This window comes from Vidua chalybeata, chromosome 5, assembly GCF_026979565.1.
Source record: "Vidua chalybeata isolate OUT-0048 chromosome 5, bVidCha1 merged haplotype, whole genome shotgun sequence".
NCBI classification, from domain to species: Eukaryota; Metazoa; Chordata; class Aves; order Passeriformes; family Viduidae; genus Vidua; species Vidua chalybeata.
Window position 1 is genome coordinate 35,837,051 of NC_071534.1, and position 19,956 is coordinate 35,857,006.

Genomic DNA, 19,956 nt, shown 5'->3' on the forward strand with positions numbered 1-19,956 from the left:
AACAGATGCAGTGAACACCTGCCAAAGACGCCACTGTCCTGCCTCGGAGTGTTCTTGCTTTTAAAGATCTCCTCCAGTTTTTCACCCATTGGCTTTTCATGGTCTCCATAAAAGTCAGCGGAGGAGGCACATTCTTGCTCTTTCATGGGAGCAAATGCTCAGTTACAGGTACAGGAAAGGGCATGGAGAAGGATGCAGAGCATCCCCCAAAAAACCTTAACGTACTTATTTACTATCCAGATTCATCAACTGAACAATAAGTTATTCAGCTGAAAAATCAGGTCTCACCAGGAACCCCTTTTCTTTAGTGACGAGCACCGAAGTACCCCGGGTATTCCCGTACGTGCTTTGGGGTGCAGGCCGCGCCCGCGCTGTCCCACACAAAGTGCGGGGGAAGTTCCGCGCGACCCCGCCGCAGTGCCCGGCCCCGCCCCTTCCGGCGCGCGCGGACATGGCGGCCGTGCCCGAGGAGGAGGCCGGGCCCGGGCCGGGCCCGAAGCACAGAGACAAGCAGAAGAACAAGAAGAAGAAAGCAGCGCCAGGTGAGGGCGGGATGCGGGACTGGCGGCTGGCCGGGAGGGCCGCGGGCTGAGGGGGCCTCCGTGGGGCGCTGCAGAGAGTACAGGCGGCTTGTGGGTGCTTGGGGCCGGCAGCGGTGGTGCCGTGTTGTGGTGCGCCCGCCGTCGAGGTACTCGGCTTCCTCGCCTCGGTCTGTGCCTTGTTCCTGTGTAATATACTTGAATAATCGTCTTGTATATGCCAGATCAACAGCGCATATCTCAGCTGCGGATTTCTTCTTCTTCTTTTTTTTTTTTTTTTTTAATATAAAGACTTTAGGCAGTAATTTTTCTAAGATCAGAAGAGATGCAAACCGCTCTTAACAGTATATTAAGTTAATCTTCTTATAACAATAGTTTGTTTTTTTTTTTAATAGCAGTTGATGAACCCGAACTCCTCACTGTGCCAGATGGATGGAAAGAGCCAGCCTTTACAAGAGAGGATAATCCCAAAGGGCTGCTGGAAGAAAGCAGTTTTGCAACATTGTTCCCAAAGTATAGAGAAGCATACTTGAAAGAGTGCTGGCCACTTGTCCAGAAAGCCTTGGGTGAACATGTATGAACTCTTAATCATTGTCATACTGCACTTTACCTTTTGGGAGAACAGGTTTTACTTAAGCTAATCAAAATAGTGCAAGTTGCTTTTCTCATACTGTGTTTGTGAATTTCTACTTGCTTGCATTTTGGATTAGCAGTGTCATTTTTTTGTCATCAAAATCGGTGAAGAACTGTGTAGCCAGACTTTCAGTTCTTTACAGATGCTGTCAGCAAAGTATTTGCAGCAGCAAATATCTCATCATCCAGGCACTGACAGCTTTATTGTGCTTGAAATCAGGAAGATGACAGAGGTGGTGCTTGGGGCCTTTTGACACATATTCAGTCTGGGTTTTGTCTCTGTGTGTGTGAATTTTCTTAAACTAAAAGTCACTTTAGAAATTTTGGAAAATAGATCTGCATTCTGTTAGTTAACTGCTTACTGCCAAAGCTGAATTGTGATATTGAACTGGTGTTTCTTTTCAAATATTGCAGTATGTGAACGCAGCGCTGGATCTAATTGAGGGAAGCATGACTGTCACTACCACTAAGAAGACTTTTGATCCATATGCAATCATTAGGGCTAGAGACTTAATAAGACTTCTGGCAAGAAGCGTTCCATTTGAGCAGGTCTGTAATAAATCCTGAAAGTTTTTATCCATCATGATGCTTATATTTTGTCTTAAATTCTATTATAATATACTTAAATTCTATCATAAGACTTATACTACATTTTTAAAATGTGGGAATTTCAAGTGAGTCAAGTAAAATAAAACATAGATTAAAAGTAAATATATCTGAAAGCAAAGGGAGAAGAATAAACTGAAGTATTCTCTTGACTCTTATGATTAATACATTTGAATTCAGATGACATTGCCTGCATCTCTTTAGGCAGTTCGTATCCTTCAGGATGATGTTGCATGTGACATCATTAAGATAGGCTCTCTGGTGAGGAAGAGAGAGACTTTTATAAAAAGAAGAGCACGACTTCTTGGGCCAAAAGGATCTACTCTGAAGGTATTTCCTATAGGTGTAGTAACCACACAATATTGAGACCCAAATTTGTGTCAGGTCTTCATATTATACTAATTTTTTTCTTTTTTTGGTGTAGGCCCTGGAACTGTTAACAAACTGTTATATTATGGTGCAAGGCAACACTGTTTCAGCTCTTGGACCCTTTAGTGGACTAAAAGAGGTAAGATGAGGTAGATGAGCCATTTGTGTAGCAAACAAATTTCTGTGCCCAGCTCAAGGGTGGGCTATACACAAAATCTGTCAACCTCGGCAGTATCTCACTTTTCAGCTGTGTTTTAGTAAGCTACATTTACGTGAATGTCCATAGTATTATCATCTTAGCTGCTGAATTTTGTTTCCAAGATGGAGGAAAAAGCATCTGTATGTATTTTAATTACTATGTGGGAGAAGAATGCTTGTCAAAAGCAAGTTCCTCATGACACTGTAAGATCCATGGTAACATGAAAATAATGTTTGTGGGGCCTCCTGGAGTCTATTAGAAGCATGACAATAGTATTGGCATTTTTGAACTGCTGTTCCTCCTGGTTAACCCTGTGCTTTAGCTTTTTAAAGGCTGGAATCAGTGATCTTGGAGAGCTTCTCCAACCTTAATGTTTCTGTAATTTTAAATCTTACTCCTTTGGGGAGGCAGAGGCAGGGAGAGGAAGCACAATATAGCTGATATTTTAAGTGATTAGCATATGAAATACTTGATGAGCTTTCTGTTCTTCTTTTGTATTTAATACAGGTTAGAAAAGTTGTTCTGGACACAATGAAGAATATACATCCCATATATAACATCAAGGTTAGTGTGGTCCACTGTGCATCTTTGTTTACAAGAAAATGCTATTTCTTTCCGGAGAGTTGTATGTTAAAAACTTACATGTTTCTGTGTAGTAATCTATTTTGAGGATTTCTGTAGTGTGCTGCTTTATGAAAAACAGACTTTGATATCCTTCATTTCACTAGGATACATTGCCATAACACCATTATGGCAGTATCTGCAAAATCAAAGGAAAAGTTTGTATAAACTTTCTCCTTTGATTCTTGGCTTGATACTTGCTCATTTAAACTGAAAAACTTTCTCCAGTGCATCCTGTCCCTGTTTTGAGACATCTTTCTGGTTCTGCTGTTCATAATTAAGCCCCTCTGCTCTTACTGAAGTGAGATGTGGAAGGTTTGAATGTAGCATATTCCCTCTAGGAAAGTCTAGTAAACTTTTGTTTTGGATCTCTTGACTTCTACTGTAATACTGTTTCTCTTAATAACTTCTTTGTGATGTTCTGAAACCACTGAAGACTTTGATGATCAAAAGGGAATTAGCAAAAGATCCTGAACTGAGGACACAAAGTTGGGAAAGATTTTTGCCTAAATTCAAGCGGAAGAACTTGAAAAAACGCAAGGAGCCCAAGAAGAAAAATACTAAGAAGGAGTACACACCATTCCCACCTCCACAGCCAGAAAGCCAGGTCAGTTGAAACTTGATTTGGTTATGCAGGAATACAGTACAACTGAAATTGTGTTCTTTGTAAAAAGAGATGAGGAAGTTTTTTCTGTCATGTTCTGATTCCCTGATATTACATGTCTGGCTTATAATGCATAATTAACTAAGGCTTCTTGCTACTTGTCTTCCACAGATTGATAAAGAATTGGCAAGTGGCGAGTACTTCTTGAAAGAAAGACAGAAGAAACGCAAGCAAATGGAAGAGATAAAGGTAAAGTTGTACTAATCCAGGGTCCAGTTAAAAAGCATTTGATTGCTGACTTGGAATCTGATTTTTTTTTTTTTTTTTGTACTTTTTTGCCTTGCTCTATTCCTGCTTGACCTTGTTATCGGTAACTTCAGGCAAAGCAAGCAGATGCAGTCAAGAGAAGACAAGAAGAAAGAAATAAAGCTTTTATCCCACCAAAGGAAAAGCCAGCTGGGAAAACAAAGAAAGGTAACCATTTTTTTCCTGTTGTAAAATCTTCTGTTGTCTATTTCTAAGCTGACTCATTTTGCAAATACAGCCTAGGAAAAAGAAAGGTCATTCAAAAAAAATCCTGGTGGTAAGATCCATGCCCAGAGTTTGCCAGGGACAGTAGAAAGATCATCTAGCTAACAATTCTACACCTATAAAATAGCAATTCTCCATTGAAGAGTCAATCTCAATTGGTTGTTCTAGCTTCATCAATTTTTACCTTGCAGTTTTACAGTGAAGCTGCCGTGACTTTTACATTCCAGTAAACAGAAAGCAATACTTACTTGAAAAACTTACATCACAGCTTTGGTACAAGACAGGGTAAATAGTTCTAAGCTTTTCTAATAGTTTTAACGTTTTCTAAAGGTTAAAGTAAAACCACACTATGTGTAGAGTAAAAGCTTATGTTCTCAAATGTTTTCTTTTTTTAATGCACTGGCGAAACAACAATCTTTGTATTTCTTATTGTGTAGCCTCCACTGAGAAAAAGATTGATATTGAAGTGATTAAAGAAAAGATAAAGAATGCAAAGAAGAAGAAATTAGGAGCACTCCCTGAGGAAGAAGTAAAGTTAAAAATGGCAGCAGATGAAAAGAAAAAAAAGAAAAAGAAGTAATTCACCACCCAAGATGTTTACTTGTCAACTCTGATAATGAATATTTTTACACTCTGAAGAAGGGAGATTTTTTGCTGTCAGTATAGTGTGGACAAGTAAATGCCTAAGTACAGTTTAATTAGTGGACCTGCAATAGCTCTACAGGCTTGGTGAGGCTGGTGAAGAAAATTTGTGCTACTGTATTATTTGATATAGTAAGAGAATGTATTTGGATAATATCCATCAGTCTAAAGGGAAGGTTTCACAATAGAAATATTGAAAAGTTCGATGTGGAGTGTTAAACATTTGGGCCAGATAACTCTGGGAAGGTGAATGCTCAAGGTAATTCTGTACAAGACTAGCAGACAATATGCAGCCTCAAGTTGTGGTAATAACTTTTGCTAAAAAGGCAAGATTTATTACTATATAATGCTTTTATTTTTGTAAAAGCTGATTTTTTTTGTGTGTCTTGTGTCAATGTTAATAAACTATTTTAATACAATGTTCTTAAATCCTTAGTTAATTTACTGCACAACCTCCATTGTATTGTCCAGGAAACAAATTCATAGTTTCATCTGAAAATCAGACAAACCATAATCTTCATTGCATACCATTGATAAACTGTCACTTATTAGCATTATCCTGATGGGTTTTTACACAGAATATGGTACAAAGTAAGTGTCTTTGCACAGGGATTGTGCTGCAGGAAAAGCAGAAGTTGTATTATTTACCTTTAAATATATTCTTAGGTTAGTTCCTTCTTGCAAGAATGTCTTAAAAAATTGTGTTCCTGTTTTTTTTTTCTTGGTACTTGCCCTATTTTAAAGGAAGTTTAGAGGTTTTTCAATTTCCTGAAACTGTGAAATGTGATGAAATAAAGTGCACCAGCAGAGCAGCTGTTGCTTATTTCATACATCTGAGATTAAAAAAGCAAATGTATTGAGCAGGAGATAGAGCCACACTAAAGTCATGATTCTGAGTGCTTTTGCTGGGGTTTCAAATTTTGCACATGCAGTGAAAATGATTCTCCTAAAAGGATGCAGCTCAATGCCTTTTAAGTTAGTGACCTTTTATTTGACTAGTAGATGGAAACACATCCTTTTTTTTTTTTTTTGTTTGAAAGATGCCACATTGTAAAGTTTGGGTATTTAATCCCCCTATGCCCATGGGTTTTTAAGGGGAGGTCTTACGATTTCCTAAGAGCTGCTGAAGTATATAGTTAGATTAAACTGTCAACATTTTGAACTTTAAGGTCTCTGCATTGCTTCTGTTTCTTCTCCTGGAGACCATGCATTAATTAAAGTGAGCAGGAGAGCTCCTGCTGAGCTCGTTTTAAGCTCCCGGGACACAGCAGTGTATCTGGCTCCCTTCCCTGCGTTCCTTTCCAGTAGGCTACTACCCCCATGGGGGCAGAGACCGTGCTGGACGGTCTGCTGTAGAGCCCGCTGCAGGAGAGTGCCCACACATTAAGTGGTGCTCCCCACGTGCCACTTGCCAGCTGATTTTTAGATGGGACTTTGCAGTACATGGAACTTGAGGCTTAGGTTTCAGACAAGAGTGTCTGTGAGTGTGCTGTCTTGGCTATGGAGGCTCCAGCAGTCACCAAACTAAAATGCATATATATAAAGATATATCAAGCATGAAATTTGTGATTTTGTCCCCAGACATATTTGCATTTTGAAAAATTACTTATTCAAGGAATGCTACAATATTGAAACTATTCTAGTATAAGCAGTACTAGCAGATAACTATCTGGAAGTGCAATGTGAGAAATGTTGGGCCCCAGTTCCAGTGTTTTAAGTTAAAATCCATGCCAGTAGTAAGATCAGGAGTCAGGGTCAGGAGTGGGCATGCAGAAATACTGACAGGCATTGTGGTGATTGTGGTGACAAAACTGCAGAAATTAAGGGGTGAGGGGAACTTCCCAGCTTCCTCTACAGCAGTGTGTGCAGAGGTATAGGGTGCAGAAGCTTCTCAAAGTATAGACTGGGATTGCTGTGGTCCAGCTGCGAGTTTGTGCAGCTCTGCTGCTTCCAGACTCTGCTTGAGCTGAGTGACTGTGATTGGTAGAGGACATACTGAGCTGAACATGGCAGCTGTCCCCACAGCTTTCTGCCTGCTCCAGATGTGCAGGTTCCAGGAGATTTGTTCTTTAGCAGCTGTTGAACCAAACTTGTAACTGTGGGCACAGTGTAATTTTATTTGGAGTTCTATCTTTCCCAGTATTGTTTCTAGTGTTGTGCAAGTTGGAGCTGAGTCTGGGGTTATTTTGTGCACCAGCAGTTAAGCTTTAGGTTATGTTACAAATTAATGATCACCATACACAGGAAGCAGGAAATAATGATTTATTCTTTGAAACAGCACTAAAACCCCTATGCTCAAAAAAATAAAAAAACACAACAGGAAAGATTGCAGTGATATATAACCATGTAAACACAAGGGAAACTGTTTAGGCACAGGTGCCATGAGTTTAAAAGCAAATTCTAAGCAAAGTACCAATGACAAGTGCTCTGTGAGACTGGGAAGTGTGCTGCCTGCCCCAGGATGCGAATGCCAGAGCTCACAGGGATCCAAAAATTCCTTTAAAAATTTAAATTATACAGGCCACTCTGCGTCTTGCTGTAGGAGTGCCCAAGGTAAGAGTGTTGTAGGAATGAGACAGGCATGCTCTGCCTGTGCCTTGGCTGTGGGCTGGGGCCTGGCTCCTGGGCTGGACATTCCAGCCCTTCCTAAAGTGTGTTGGGCAGCTGCCTGCCACCTTAGTGTGCTGCCTGCACAATGTGCTCCTCTACTCACCAGATCAAATGCACACTGCTCCACTTTAAAAATATTTTAACTTTTTAACTTTTAAAGCAATTTTAACATCAAAATTCATTTTAACTTTTAACTGGTTCTGAGCAATGAGAAAGCTGCTTATCAGTGCTTGTAACTATGACCTGCAATAAGGATGTTATTTCTGTACTTCTAAATCACCTGTGGATGCAAACAATGTCTCTACCAATGTTTGTGCTGCCTGTAACTTATGTGAATGGAACAGATGAGTTGAGCCAAGTGCTCTTAATGGTCTTCTACATGTGTGTTACCCACTGGCAGGTACTAGAGACCAGTATTTTGATAAGAGCCAGGAGGCCACAAATGTCAGTATAAGGAGTAGCGACCTTAAAGCAATAACGGAGATGCAGAACTCATCACATGCAGGCCTGTCCCACTCTGGATGCCACCTGGAATCCTCTGTAAACAAAATAATTCACTTGTTTTCAAGTATAACTGCAACAAGGGCAACAAAAAGAAGCAGTAATTCCAGTGGTACTTACCAATGACTTTGTCACGCTCTGCATTTTCTGGAGAGAGAAAAGAAGTAAACATAAGCACACTTATAATTTAGAAACAATTTGACTCTAACCAAAAAGGAATGAAATGTGAGTATCACAATGGGCTTATAAGTACAGCTGATGTGTTTCTTCTCAGGAAAAAGCCAAGACCTGCTGACTCTGGGAGAGCCCTGCAGTGACTCTCATTATTCTGCTGAGGAGTGGTTTATCATACTTTTTTGACTTCTACTGCCAGTGGCTGGTGTAGAGAGGACTCCCCCCTGGGTGGGCTTCCCAAGATTCTAGGCTTCCAGGTTTTTGCCCTGTGCCCTGTGTTTTGAAAACCTGCAACTAACAGTACACAGCTCTGTGAATCCAGGATCCCTTAAATTCCTTAGGCACTGGTGTTTTAACAGCATCTTCCCACTCCTTTTAGTTCACCAATAGTCAAGTGCTGGGGAAAAGTGTGACCATACCCTCAGCTCCCTGCAGGCCAATGGCCACAGCACAGTGCCTTGTCTTTATGGAAATTTCAGGTCTCCTTCCCTCCTGACTCCATGCAGCCATTACAAAGCCAAGTACAAGCATATAAGGAAGGCTGTCAGACTTGAGGTGAGCACTGCATCTCCATGAATGCTCTTGCATGTCAGCCTTGTTCTCTCCCAGTGCTTAGGGGAAACCAGATGGCTTCGCTGATTGTCATTGGAGTGAGCAGCCTTGGCGGTGCCATGGCTGCTCTCCCCACCTGTAGTGGCATGGTAGGGGCAAAGCTTGCTTGGACCTACACCAGCTCAAGCCACAGCTCACACATCAGGTGTGGATAACATGGAGTCTCCAGGATAGTATCCCATTCTCTGCTTTCTGTTTCTGCAAGCAGTAACTTCTGGCAGGGGTAATAACACCTTACACAGCCTCCAGCACCTGAAGAGCAGACCCCATTCCATCACTCCCCAGGGTAGAAAACAGGCTCCTTCTGCCCTCATCCCCTCTTTTTGTGCATCACTACCCACTTGGCTTCTGACTGCAGTTTTTCAGCCTATATTTAGGAACAGGAGAGTGATGTGCCTGCCTCCTGCCACTATCTTTTGTGTGCTCTTTCCCTTTCTACATGTGCCTGGGGAGGATGTCTGGTTGTCTTCTACTTACGACACAGCTGCATGGTACACTGCTCACCACCGCACTCACTGCATGCTCCTCCGGTCTTGTATGGGCGCACTGGATAATTCCCACTGCAAAGGAAAATACCACTGCTCTCAAACAGCCCTTGGGAAGATGTTAATACCTACTACTAGTTAGGTTTTAACCTGAGTTCTGCTTCACTTGTGTTGATAGAATGATGGTTTTTTTTTCAAGAGTCCTGTCTGAGTGCCCTGTGCTCAAGACATGCAGAGAAACAGAAGAGATTAGGTGTAATGGGACACCCTGTTTAGGAGCTTGGAGACAGCAGTATTGCAAACCTGGGAATTAAAGCAGTCTCAGAGTTGGGTAATTTGTGTGCATGGAGACTCTGGAATCTCATAGCTGGCTCTGGAAGCAAGAGCAGGTTCAGTTACTGTGTATGTATGTGTGTATTCAGCCTTGAAGAGGAATGCTGTGGTGTTGGAGAATCATAGGTGGTGATTTCATCCATTTGTTGTTTAATATTTTAGGAGTGATGCAGGTCTCTCTCCTGCCAGTGGTGTGAGTGGGACCGACTACCTCTGCCCAGGCTGATACTGCCCCAAACACATCCTCAGTGCTTTGCTCAAAGCATGGCCAAAGCAAGACTTACGGCATGCCTCAAACTGCCCATGAACCTGTGAGGGATTTTGTAAGCATGAAATCTCAGCAGTGAGATGAAACTTCATGGTAAAACCTCATTACTTTCAGCAAGGCAAGGCTTTCATTATTTGGTCTAAGCTGAAGAGTACATTCACTTGAGGAACCTGTGTATGCATCTTGCCTGGGCCCTTGGCAGAGCTGAAACAAAGCAATGAAGCTGCTGCTTTGCAAAATCAACAGCTGGATGTGACATTACTTCACTTGTTAGCTTGCAACTGACCATTTGTGGTGTCCTCACCCAGCAGGGAAGGGCCCAGCTTCAAAGCCCTCTCTAGAGCTCCTTGCCTCTCCAGAGAGCCCCCTGCCTGCTTTGCTGGGTGCTGGTGAAGGGACCACTCCTCTTCCCTATGCCAACACAGGGCAAGAAATCCAGTGGGATTTTGGGCCTCTGCACATTTGGGTGTGGGGCTTCTGGGGAGAGCAGCAGCTGTGTCATTTCAAGGTATCTAGTCAGGGGTACATATCCTTCCAAGGATGAGGCACAGGCAAAAGGAATGCCAAACTTGATTGAGTTCAAGGGCTGCCTGGCTTTGGCCCAACATGGTATGCATGTAAAGCTTTTAAAGCTGCATTTATACCGAGGTGGTATTAATTAGCTGGAGAATAATACATCCATCCTAGTTGGATATCCTACTGACTATGCACATGAAGGATCTCTGGATCAAATTTTGTCTTGAGCAGCCCCAGCCTCCTAAACAGCCCTCAGCTGCTAAGACTGCAGGCTGCCAGCACTGCACACTTCACTGTTTATCTAAGCCATTTATGTAGGGGCTTAATTCCTCGGGCACGTGTGGGAATATCTTCAGACTTTGGGTTTGCACCTTGGCAACTGTCTGGGGCCATCTTGGCATTTAGGAGCAAGGGATTAACTTTCAGATGATGTCTTCAGTATTTTCATGTCAACATCTTATATTTAATCCTTTCTTCCAGTCCCACTGATTTTTATCTCCAATATATAGCCCTCATCTAGCAAATTTAAAAAAACTGTTTGGACAAAGGTGTACCTCTTCTTTATTTTGGAGACTATTTCCTCCCACAAAAAAACAGGACTAAATGGACTGATCTAATAAATTTGCATGTTGTGGAAGGGAAGGGGTAGGACCCAAACCCTGTGAAATATCCATAACAAAAAACCTTACGGTGGCCCATAGTTGCAGACGAAGTGTGCTGCGTTGCGTATGGAGATGTATTTCACTGTGGGACAGAAGTGGACAGCACACCCAACCTTGTAGCTTGTAGCCCAAACTACCTGCAAAGACAGATGGATACACTGGTGACAAAGGCTTTGATTCAGCACCTGAAGAGTTAGCAGAAGATCTGCTCTCCCCTGTTTTATCACATACAAATGGGATGAGGAGGACTCCTTTGGCAGGCTTCACAGGGAAAAGCAGCAATAACGGATCTCAAAATCATCATTTGTTCTGACAAAAGACTGATTATTTTACCCAGTTCACCAATTATTTGTTAAAACTATGCAGAAATAAGACACAACTGGCTGTAACAGATTGTTTTCCTTTCTTGCAAAGGAGAAAGATGAAGTTCATCTCCTTTGTTTCAACCTAATCCATTAGGGTTCTGTCTTTCCTGCTATGGGAGCTGAGTTCACACCTGTGCAGAAAAGGCTGCATGATCTGCTACAGCTCTTATGAAAGCTGGCTGCCTCTTTACTAAATCCTGTGAGGACATACAGCAAATTGCCAGAAGGCTGGCAACTGGTGCCTTGGGAGGAGGATTGTGTCTGGGCTGCAGTCCTGCCTTTTAACATCATGGCCACGACTAAGATAATCTAGGGACAAGGCCATTACTTCACTTACTGATCCTCTCTCTACCAGAAGCTTTTCTGTGGGACCCAGCATCCTATCAGAGTGCAGCCAAATGCTGCAGTCCTGAAAAAGTAAGTCCCATGACAACAACAGAGGGGAGACAAGGGCAAAGCAGTACTTGAGGGTGATAAAACAGCAGCAGTGACTGACTACATGAGCAATATGGAAGTATCCTGGAACATAAATACATTTGTGCTTCCACTGACTTAAAGGGGAAATCTGGCCCTTTCTGTTTATTGACTGTTTGGTACCAGCTCTGGGAAGATGGGACAATCCCCAGACTCCTGAGGGTCTTCTCAATGCAGTGGCAGAGGTTGCTCCTGGCACCAGCTGTAGATAACTTCATTCCTGAGGACTGTGAAGGACTGAATAAAAGGACCTTCCCTATCCCAGGAGGCCCTGACTAAGCAGTGATTTGTGGTAACTGCAGTATTGTGCCCAGGGAAAATTCTCTTCTCCACAGTTGAGGAGAAGAGGAATGACTAGTTCCCGGACAGTAAAGACCCAAGGATAGCTCTTGAGGCTGTCATATATACATCTTCTAGTTACAATCACTATCACTGCTAACTCCAAGTGAGAATAATCTTATTTTGTTATTCTACCCCCATGAAACTGCATGGGCCACTTCTCTGCAAAAAACTATGGTCAACAGCACTGTGCTTTAGTGCCAGGTAAGTTGTGGTTTGTGCAATTTCCAGGTGCAATGTTCTTGAGAGCAAGCTCAAAGAGTAGCAGAGTCACCTCTCACAGCTCCTGCATCCAAGTATCTTGTCTGCACACAAGTTCAGAAAGCCCACCAGCTTTACCTCATCTACTCAAGTCCTAAATGCACATGTGTATCTCTGCAAAAAATACTAAATAGCCTCAGGTCAAAATTTAACCCTAGAGTTGCTGTTGCAAGCTGTTCTGCTTTCCTATAGCTGTGGGTAGTAACTGCAGGGTTGCATGGCAGCTGCAGTCCTTTTCTTCCCTTTGCCTGCATCCTTTGGGAATAGCAGTTGGACAAAGTGTCTATGTGATGTTTGCAGAACTGCAGATATCTCTTTTCATGATGGTACTTCTCCAGCCCTTGGCCTTTGAAGTCTACCTGACAGAGCTGGGACCTCATTCCACTCATGCACTACAGCCCACAGCCACTGCTGTTGCCTGGTTTTTGGCCATTGCTTGGCTAATCTGACTGCTTGATAGCTGCACTGTTTTCTTCCCAAAAAACCCACAAATTGCCACATTTAAAGAAATAACACAGTGACTCTTTTCCTCCCATAATTTGGAACAGAAGAACATCTTGTGCACACAGACATATAGTAAGACTACAGACCCTGGAAAGATTCACTGAATCTTCAACAGAAATGTAGAGGTTTTGTATCAAAATGGCAAAGTTGGTTCATGGTTTAGATGGAGAAATGCAATGCCTACCTGCGTATAGTGGCCACATACTTTACTGCACCTATTGGTGTCGTAATCATAGGATTCGACCTCGTGGTACCAAGAGGCAAGGGCTGCTTTCACGGTAAAGACAGAAAGTGAGCCAGTCCAGATGTTTTCTCCAGCGGAAGCAAATCTGGGGTGAACTTTCCCTCGCTCTTTGAGGTATATATTATGTTTAAATAAGCATTTACTTGCCCAAGCTTTTGCAGTCTTTGCCAAATCTGGATCCCAACTCTGCAAAATAAAGACAATTAAAAATCACTTTGTTATATTGGCAGTGCAGTAATTCAGAGCAGCTCTCAGGAAAAGCTGTATCTCAATAGTGTAGATGCTTTTGGTTCATTCATTTTTTACTTCTGTGAAGACTTACAGAGCTACATGGTAGATCAGTTTGCAGGTTTGTTTCTGATCTGAACTTAAATTGCTGATTAAGCTTGAGGAAATTTTTTGGGGTGGTATATGATCTGGACTGACTGGCTTGTTGGACACCAAGAGCTACCTATCAGTCAAATACAGTGTTTGTAGCACAATTAGCATTTCAAGGCTGTGCTGGCCATGACAGAACATTAATGTAAATTAAACAGAATTTACATGGAATCTGGAAAATGAGGGTTATGCTTACCACATCAATAAAGCAAAAGTCTTGTGTAACCTCATATTTGCTTAAGGTCATGGCTTGCAGGTCAGTTCACAAGCACACTGGGATTTTGGGGACAGTGTGGACAGTTTAAATTCAACCCTTTGGTGACCATCATTGTGTTTGGTGGCTTGAAACCTGAGTGCTGAATTCGTATTTGTGGAATGACTCATTCACCTGCTATTCAATTTTAGAGAATGTGGTTATTTAAGCACCTGAATCATGTAAATGTCTTTTGTTTGCACTGGAGGTGGTGTCTGCTCTTGCTGGGTTTCCTTGTGCACACACCTTGATTGAGCGATTACAGCATTGTACGTCCTGGTAGATACAGTACCACAAATGTATGCTTGTAGTCCTAGTTATACTTTGTGTTATGTAAATGAAGTTGTCCAGTACTGAACTATTTTGTGCTGAAGTTTTTTTTTTTTAAATAAACTTTTTATTTGTCCTCTTCTGAATTAATTAAAATAGCTTACTTGCTTCTGCAAATGATGGAAACGCTAAGGAAATTGTTTTGAATGGATCAGAAACGATGAAGGAAAAGGTGTATTTTACAATCTACCTTTTCGTAGATTTTTGGTAGAATCTAACAGAGGTAGGTTGTTAGATTTTATGTATATATTTTACCTAAGTAACTTTTTTTGTACCATAGCTAAGTCTGAAACAATATGTAATGTTTACGCTACCAATTAGTAATTAAAAATCACAAGATCACACCAAAATGCATCTACAGAGATTTCAAAATATTTTTTAACCTATGTTGTCCATTTCTTCCTTTGCCTAATGTTTGTGGAGAGTGTATTTTCCCAATGTGGTGGGGTGGACACTGGCCAGGTGCCCACAAAAGCCACTCTATCACTGCCCTCCTCAGCTGGGGAGGGGACAGAAAATGCAACCAAAAGCTCCTGGATTGAGATAAGACAGGGAGAGATCATTCATCAGTTACTGTCATGGGCAAAACAGATTCAGCTTGGGGAAATTAACTGTATTTATTACAATTTTAAACACCTTCCTCCCACCTCCTTTCTTCCAGGACATAACTTCAGTCCTGATTTTCCACCTCCTCTTTCCCCCAGCAGCACAAGGGGACATGAATTGGGGGTTATGCTCTGTTCATCAAACACTCTCCTGCTCCCTCCTCCTCATGGGAAGGACTCCTCACACTCTTCTCCTGCTCCAGTGTGGGGGTCCCTCCAACAGGAGACAGTCCTCCACAAACTTCTCTTCCTTCTCATGGGGTATAGCTCTTCCCAAACTGCTCCAGCATGGTCCCTTGCACAGGGTGCAGTCCTTTAAGAACACACTGCTCCAGAGTGGGTCCTCCCTGGAGTCACCAGTCCTGCCAGCAAACCTGCTCAGTGCGGGCTTCTCTCTCCATGGGGCCACAGCCCCTGCCAGGACCCTGCTCCAGCAAAGGTTTCCCACAGGGTCCTCCACAGGCTGCAGGTGGATCTCTGTCCCTCCACAGACCTCCATGGACTGGAGGGTCACATCCTGCCTTACCATGGGCTGCACCATGGGCTGCAGGGAAATCTCTGCTCCAGTGCCTGGAGCACTTCCTCCTGCTCTTTCTGCCCTGACCTTGGTGTCTGCAGAGTTGTTCCTTTCATATCTTCTCTGGCTGCAATTGCCTGTGCACAACCTTTCCCCTTCTTCAATGAATTATCTAAGAGGCACTACCACTGTGGCTGAAGGACTTGGCCAGCAGTGGGGAAATGGTTCTGTGGGACATGCAGGAAGCTTCTGGCAGCTTCTCAGAGAAGCTACCCCTGTAGCTCCACTTCCAAAACCTGTTCATGCAAACCAAATACACACATAAAACATGGACATAAATAATTTAGATAGGAATTCAAGAATTCATATTCAGTATTATATTCATATTATTAATTATATTAATATTGAGTGTTATTATATTCTGTATTATATCAAGTATTAAATTTGGGGCAGGGAGTCTTATTTCAAGTAAGCAGTTGGTATTTCCTTGGATACATTTAAGGACAATGGATAAAATCTGGCATTATACAGAACTTATCTTCCAGTCCTGGAAGATAACTCTGCCAGTTAAGACAGAAGCTTCATTTTCTATCTTGCCAAGGCTCTGAGATGATCATCATAAAAGGAGTACAACAGTAGGGGATGCACCTTAGTGTTTCATGGTCTCTTTTTTTTCACATTCTGCTTTTTAAGAGTCCATGCACCTTCTCTCCTTCATTCTACAGTAGTAATAGGTTTAAAGTTTGATAAAGGTATGAATAATACTAAGTTTAAAGTTGCATAGTAAGTTTAAATATACTTTCCATTTTGTGTGAATGCTTAATCTGGCTGACAGATGAAAAGCAGTTTACAGAAATGTTCACAATGATTTTTAGTTTAACTGCAGTTACATTCCACATTTGCTTAAAATACTGCACTTAAACAGAAAGATTGGACTAAATGGCTTGCAAAGAAAATGCACAGGACAGGGAGATTTCCATATAGATATCACTGCCGTTTAAGGAAACAATACTTTTTTTTTCCCCCCTCATGAACTGCTTCTCAGTTTTCCTTTTTTTAACAAGTTGCTGCTGACTTAAGGAGGAAAAATTTAATGCATAATATGTGAAAAGTGATGGAAGGCAGCACTAATTCAAAGGAGACAGTTGTAAAGCCCTCATGAAACTGGTGAGACTGCTGTTTTTGAGGAGCCTTAGAACAGAACGAGTGCTTTTGGTGGATGAAAAAGGGCTCACATTTGTCAGGTATAAAATTTTAGATCAACGTTCTCATTTTATAATACATGTATTACAAATATCAGTGGTTGAACTTTGTTACTTGCAATTAAAGGAGTTTCCATTTTGCATGTTCTTTTAAAAACTACTTTTCCAAAATATAGGAATGGCCTGAATTCAATCTTAGTTTTTACATATCTAGGGGGACAGTTACCTCCAGCAAAAAAGAAGTTCCCTGTGAAATAAAAGCACCATCTTCTTTTCTGACTTTTTTGACGTGCCAAGGGCCACTCAAAATACTGTTTTCAATTCCATTGCTTTTTCTTTTGTAATAGATTTTATCACGTATTGCACTGCTATCTCAACATTAAATAGCTCCTGGGAGAGGTCATATTTAAGACTAGAGATTTTGCAGTGTTTTGAAAGAAACCTACCATGATTCAGTTTCTGTTTTTGATGCAATTTGTCTCTTTCTTATGCTGCCCTTAGTTTTTTTCAGATTTCAGTTCTTTACTTTTTCAAAATAAAAAAATTAAGCACAATTTAAAAACACAAATACTGCACTTTTAAAACATCCTAGCAGTATTTTGTTTGTTTAGGGTTAGTAAAGCAATGTAGAAAATAAAGAGTCCAAACAACATGTTCTGAAGGCCAGGATGCAGAGCTGAGGAGAGCTGATCTAAAAGATTCATCTAGAAGAGAAACTAAATAAGTTTCCTGTCATGTTTGCAATTCAAGTTTTATTACTGTGCAGTTACCCCTCCCAAGTGGGGCACTTATCTTTTAGTGTCTGACAACCAGAAATGGAAAATGAACTTGGTGCTTTTTGGCTTCCCCTGCAGGCCCAGCCCCTCGGAACTGCTGCCCTGCTGGCTCAGTTGGTGAGAGCCTTGCAGAGGACGCTCAGAGAAAGCTCTCCAGAGCTGTTTGGCAACAGGATCTGCCCTCGCCGACTGGAGCATGAAAGTTGTGCTTAGATGTGCACAAAGCCCACACCTCCGGCTGCCGAGCTGCGTGCGGTGCCTCGCAACCAGGAGGCTTCTCGCACGACACGACACAACACCACACGACAACAACACTCAGCTGAGGGCTGGCATCTTCAGCTTCGAATGAGCAATTTTAGTCAGAGCTAAACTGCACATATCTGATTGCATTAAGCCAGCTGATAATTAGAGCCTTCTTCTCTGCTTTGAAAAGTGGTCAGTCTTATGACCCCAGGTTTTTGTGGGGTTGTTTTCTGATTTTTTGCATTTGATCACAAAAGCAATCTTTGACAAACATAAACAGCATCGCAATGCCACAGATTTGTATATAAGTCATGGAGATTGCCTTACCATGTAGAGCATGTTGCTGGCTGGTGGATCCACTCTGGACCGCAATGTGTTGTGGGTTTGCACACATTCCTGAATAAACTTTGGATCCCGAGGATCAGGCAACGCCGATGGATCATAAGAATTAGAGGAATAACAAAAGAGTACTAAAGCCAGCACACAAGTAGAAAATCTGCTTGTCATTGAGAAAGGGAGAAGAAGAAAGATAGTGCAAGCAGAAAGTCACCACAGTGGATATAGGGGCACCCCTAGATGTCCCGAGCTGGTGGTGCTGAAATCCGCCAGGCTCCGTGCCTGGCTTGCCTTTATAGAGCCCCTCGTTAGCTGAGGACAGCTGGGCGTGGCCTGGCCCTCGCCGCGGGCGCTGCGGGGGCGGGCGCGGTGCCGGCGCCGCGCACGCCCGCGGGTAGCGGCGTGCGGGCCGCGGCTGCTCCGGGGTCGGACGGGCCGAGCCCCCCTAAGTCGAGTGTCCTGTTGGAGACCCCGCTGCCTGTTCTTGTGCTGCTACTCACTCGCTGTACAACACACCGCAATGGAACGCCGCCGGGAAAAGCATCAGTGTCGGTCCTGCCCCCGCAGGGCCGGCGCTGAAAGTCGGTTCATTTCTGCGGTTTGTGCATAGGCACCAGGGAAGTTTGCTTCAACCAGTTCCGTCTCCGAGCAGTTGCTCAAGGCGTACACTGCAAATGTCATTAGCTCTTTCCTTACAGTCATGCTTCTCAACATCTGGTCTTACAGCTTTAAAAACAGTGTTTCAGCTGTACAAAGTGGTTTTAGCTCTACCAGCAGCATTTTACTTGAGAGATTTGTGGGCTGGACTTACCTTAGCCATGGTAATTGAATACAAAGCTAGTCACAGGAAACGAGTCATATTTCAAGAGCACTGCTATGAGAATAAGGAAATTGAGCTACAAGTTCACATTAGAGCTGTAGCAGCCTTGTCTCTTCCTTTTTTTCTTCTTTCTTTAATTGTGGTGGGCAAATGTCTCTCCTGTCCTTTAGGCTTCTTTGTTACTATTTGTTTGACCCCTGTAATCCTATTCATAGCAACCCCTATGTATTACAAAAAAGTTTTGGATACATTTTCTTATTTTGATGAAACTACATGGTGTTAAGGCTATTGCTTTTTCTCTTTCTTTTCCTTATATATTTTCTTCCTTTCCACTACAACCAAATTGTTATAAAATAAAGCTGCCTTATTTATTTATTTATTTATTTATATACTGGTAATTCAGTGTCATTTCACTCTAATCCATCCCAATGGATCTATTAACAAGAACTATGCTTGGGGCCCATTTTTATTCTGTGGGATGACATGTTGCAAAGTGGCTCAGAATTTGAGTCACTGTGTTCTTAAAACATTAGAACAAAGACAAAAGAGGAAAAAAACAGCTTTAAATATTGATAGTACAGCTATGCATTGGTAATATCAGTCAGTATCTCCTGGCTTGAAAGAGTCCCCTCACTAACAAACATATATTGGAAAAATGGGGGTCAGGTTGACGGCTAAATGTCTCTTAAAACAAACGGAATCCATCAAAGGTTTGGGCTCTTTAAATGAGGCTGAGATACTCCATTTCTAAATCAGAATCTGTCCTTGGCCCATTTCATTTTCCATCTCTGTTTCCTCCTACTGATAACTTATGATGGTTGCCATTTACTCTGCATATTTTCACCATCTCACATCCTAAAATTAAGCTTTCCCCATTGACACCCCACGTTAATCCTTACTCTGTCAACTTTCCCTGGTATTCTACTTACAGAGAACAAGGATTAATTCTGAGGAGAAGAACTGAATAGTACAACTGACACACATAGGCTAAATATAGCAAAGGGCAAGATTTACTCCTGTTCATAAAAAGTAATATATACAGTTAAATCTCCGTTATCTGGGGGAAATTGTATCTGGGATAACTGAAGGTTAATGAAGATGAATTATTGATTCTTTTGGATACAGCGTGCCACTTCAGACATGTCTTTGTGATGCCCCAGGCATACAGGAGGATTGTTAGCACATGGAGTCTAGTCTCTGTGGTCCCTCTAGCAACCTACCCCTAGAGCTAAGAGGCTCATACAGACATAGGAGCATGTTGCAGCTACTGCCAATAAATTATACTAGCCACTTATATCTTGCCTTGAGAGAAGAAGCAGCCTTTCCCATGCTGGATAAACATTGCAGGGATAATGAAAGATAACCAAATGTTTGTTTGGTTTTTTTTTTTAATGTGTGCCAATT

At 42.1% G+C, this 19,956-nt stretch overlaps 2 protein-coding genes across 3 annotated transcripts; one reads left to right on the top strand and one right to left on the bottom strand.

The window, feature by feature from the left end:
- Nucleotides 1-411: 411 nt before the first annotated feature.
- KRR1 (KRR1 small subunit processome component homolog) lies at nucleotides 412-5,553 on the top strand. 2 transcript variants are annotated; one of them, XM_053944030.1, is made up of 10 exons: nucleotides 412-542; nucleotides 938-1,113; nucleotides 1,587-1,721; nucleotides 1,983-2,108; nucleotides 2,203-2,286; nucleotides 2,854-2,910; nucleotides 3,404-3,574; nucleotides 3,743-3,820; nucleotides 3,952-4,045; nucleotides 4,540-5,553. In XM_053944030.1, exons 1-10 carry the CDS (start codon nucleotides 452-454, stop codon nucleotides 4,680-4,682), a joined length of 1,155 nt encoding a protein of 384 aa, XP_053800005.1. In that variant the 5' UTR covers nucleotides 412-451; the 3' UTR covers nucleotides 4,683-5,553. The 2 variants fall into 2 exon arrangements, with proteins under 2 accessions (XP_053800005.1, XP_053800004.1); XM_053944029.1 differs by having other exon boundaries at nucleotides 413-542; nucleotides 935-1,113.
- Nucleotides 5,554-6,991: 1,438 nt separating this feature from the next.
- On the bottom strand, nucleotides 6,992-18,083 carry LOC128788807 (glioma pathogenesis-related protein 1-like). Its single transcript, XM_053944084.1, has 6 exons — nucleotides 17,724-18,083; nucleotides 13,033-13,278; nucleotides 10,933-11,042; nucleotides 9,119-9,201; nucleotides 7,976-8,002; nucleotides 6,992-7,892 (listed from the first exon to the last, which is right to left on the bottom strand). Exons 1-6 carry the CDS (start codon nucleotides 17,901-17,903, stop codon nucleotides 7,741-7,743), a joined length of 798 nt encoding a protein of 265 aa, XP_053800059.1. The 5' UTR covers nucleotides 17,904-18,083; the 3' UTR covers nucleotides 6,992-7,740.
- Between the last annotated feature and the right edge of the window lie 1,873 nt (nucleotides 18,084-19,956).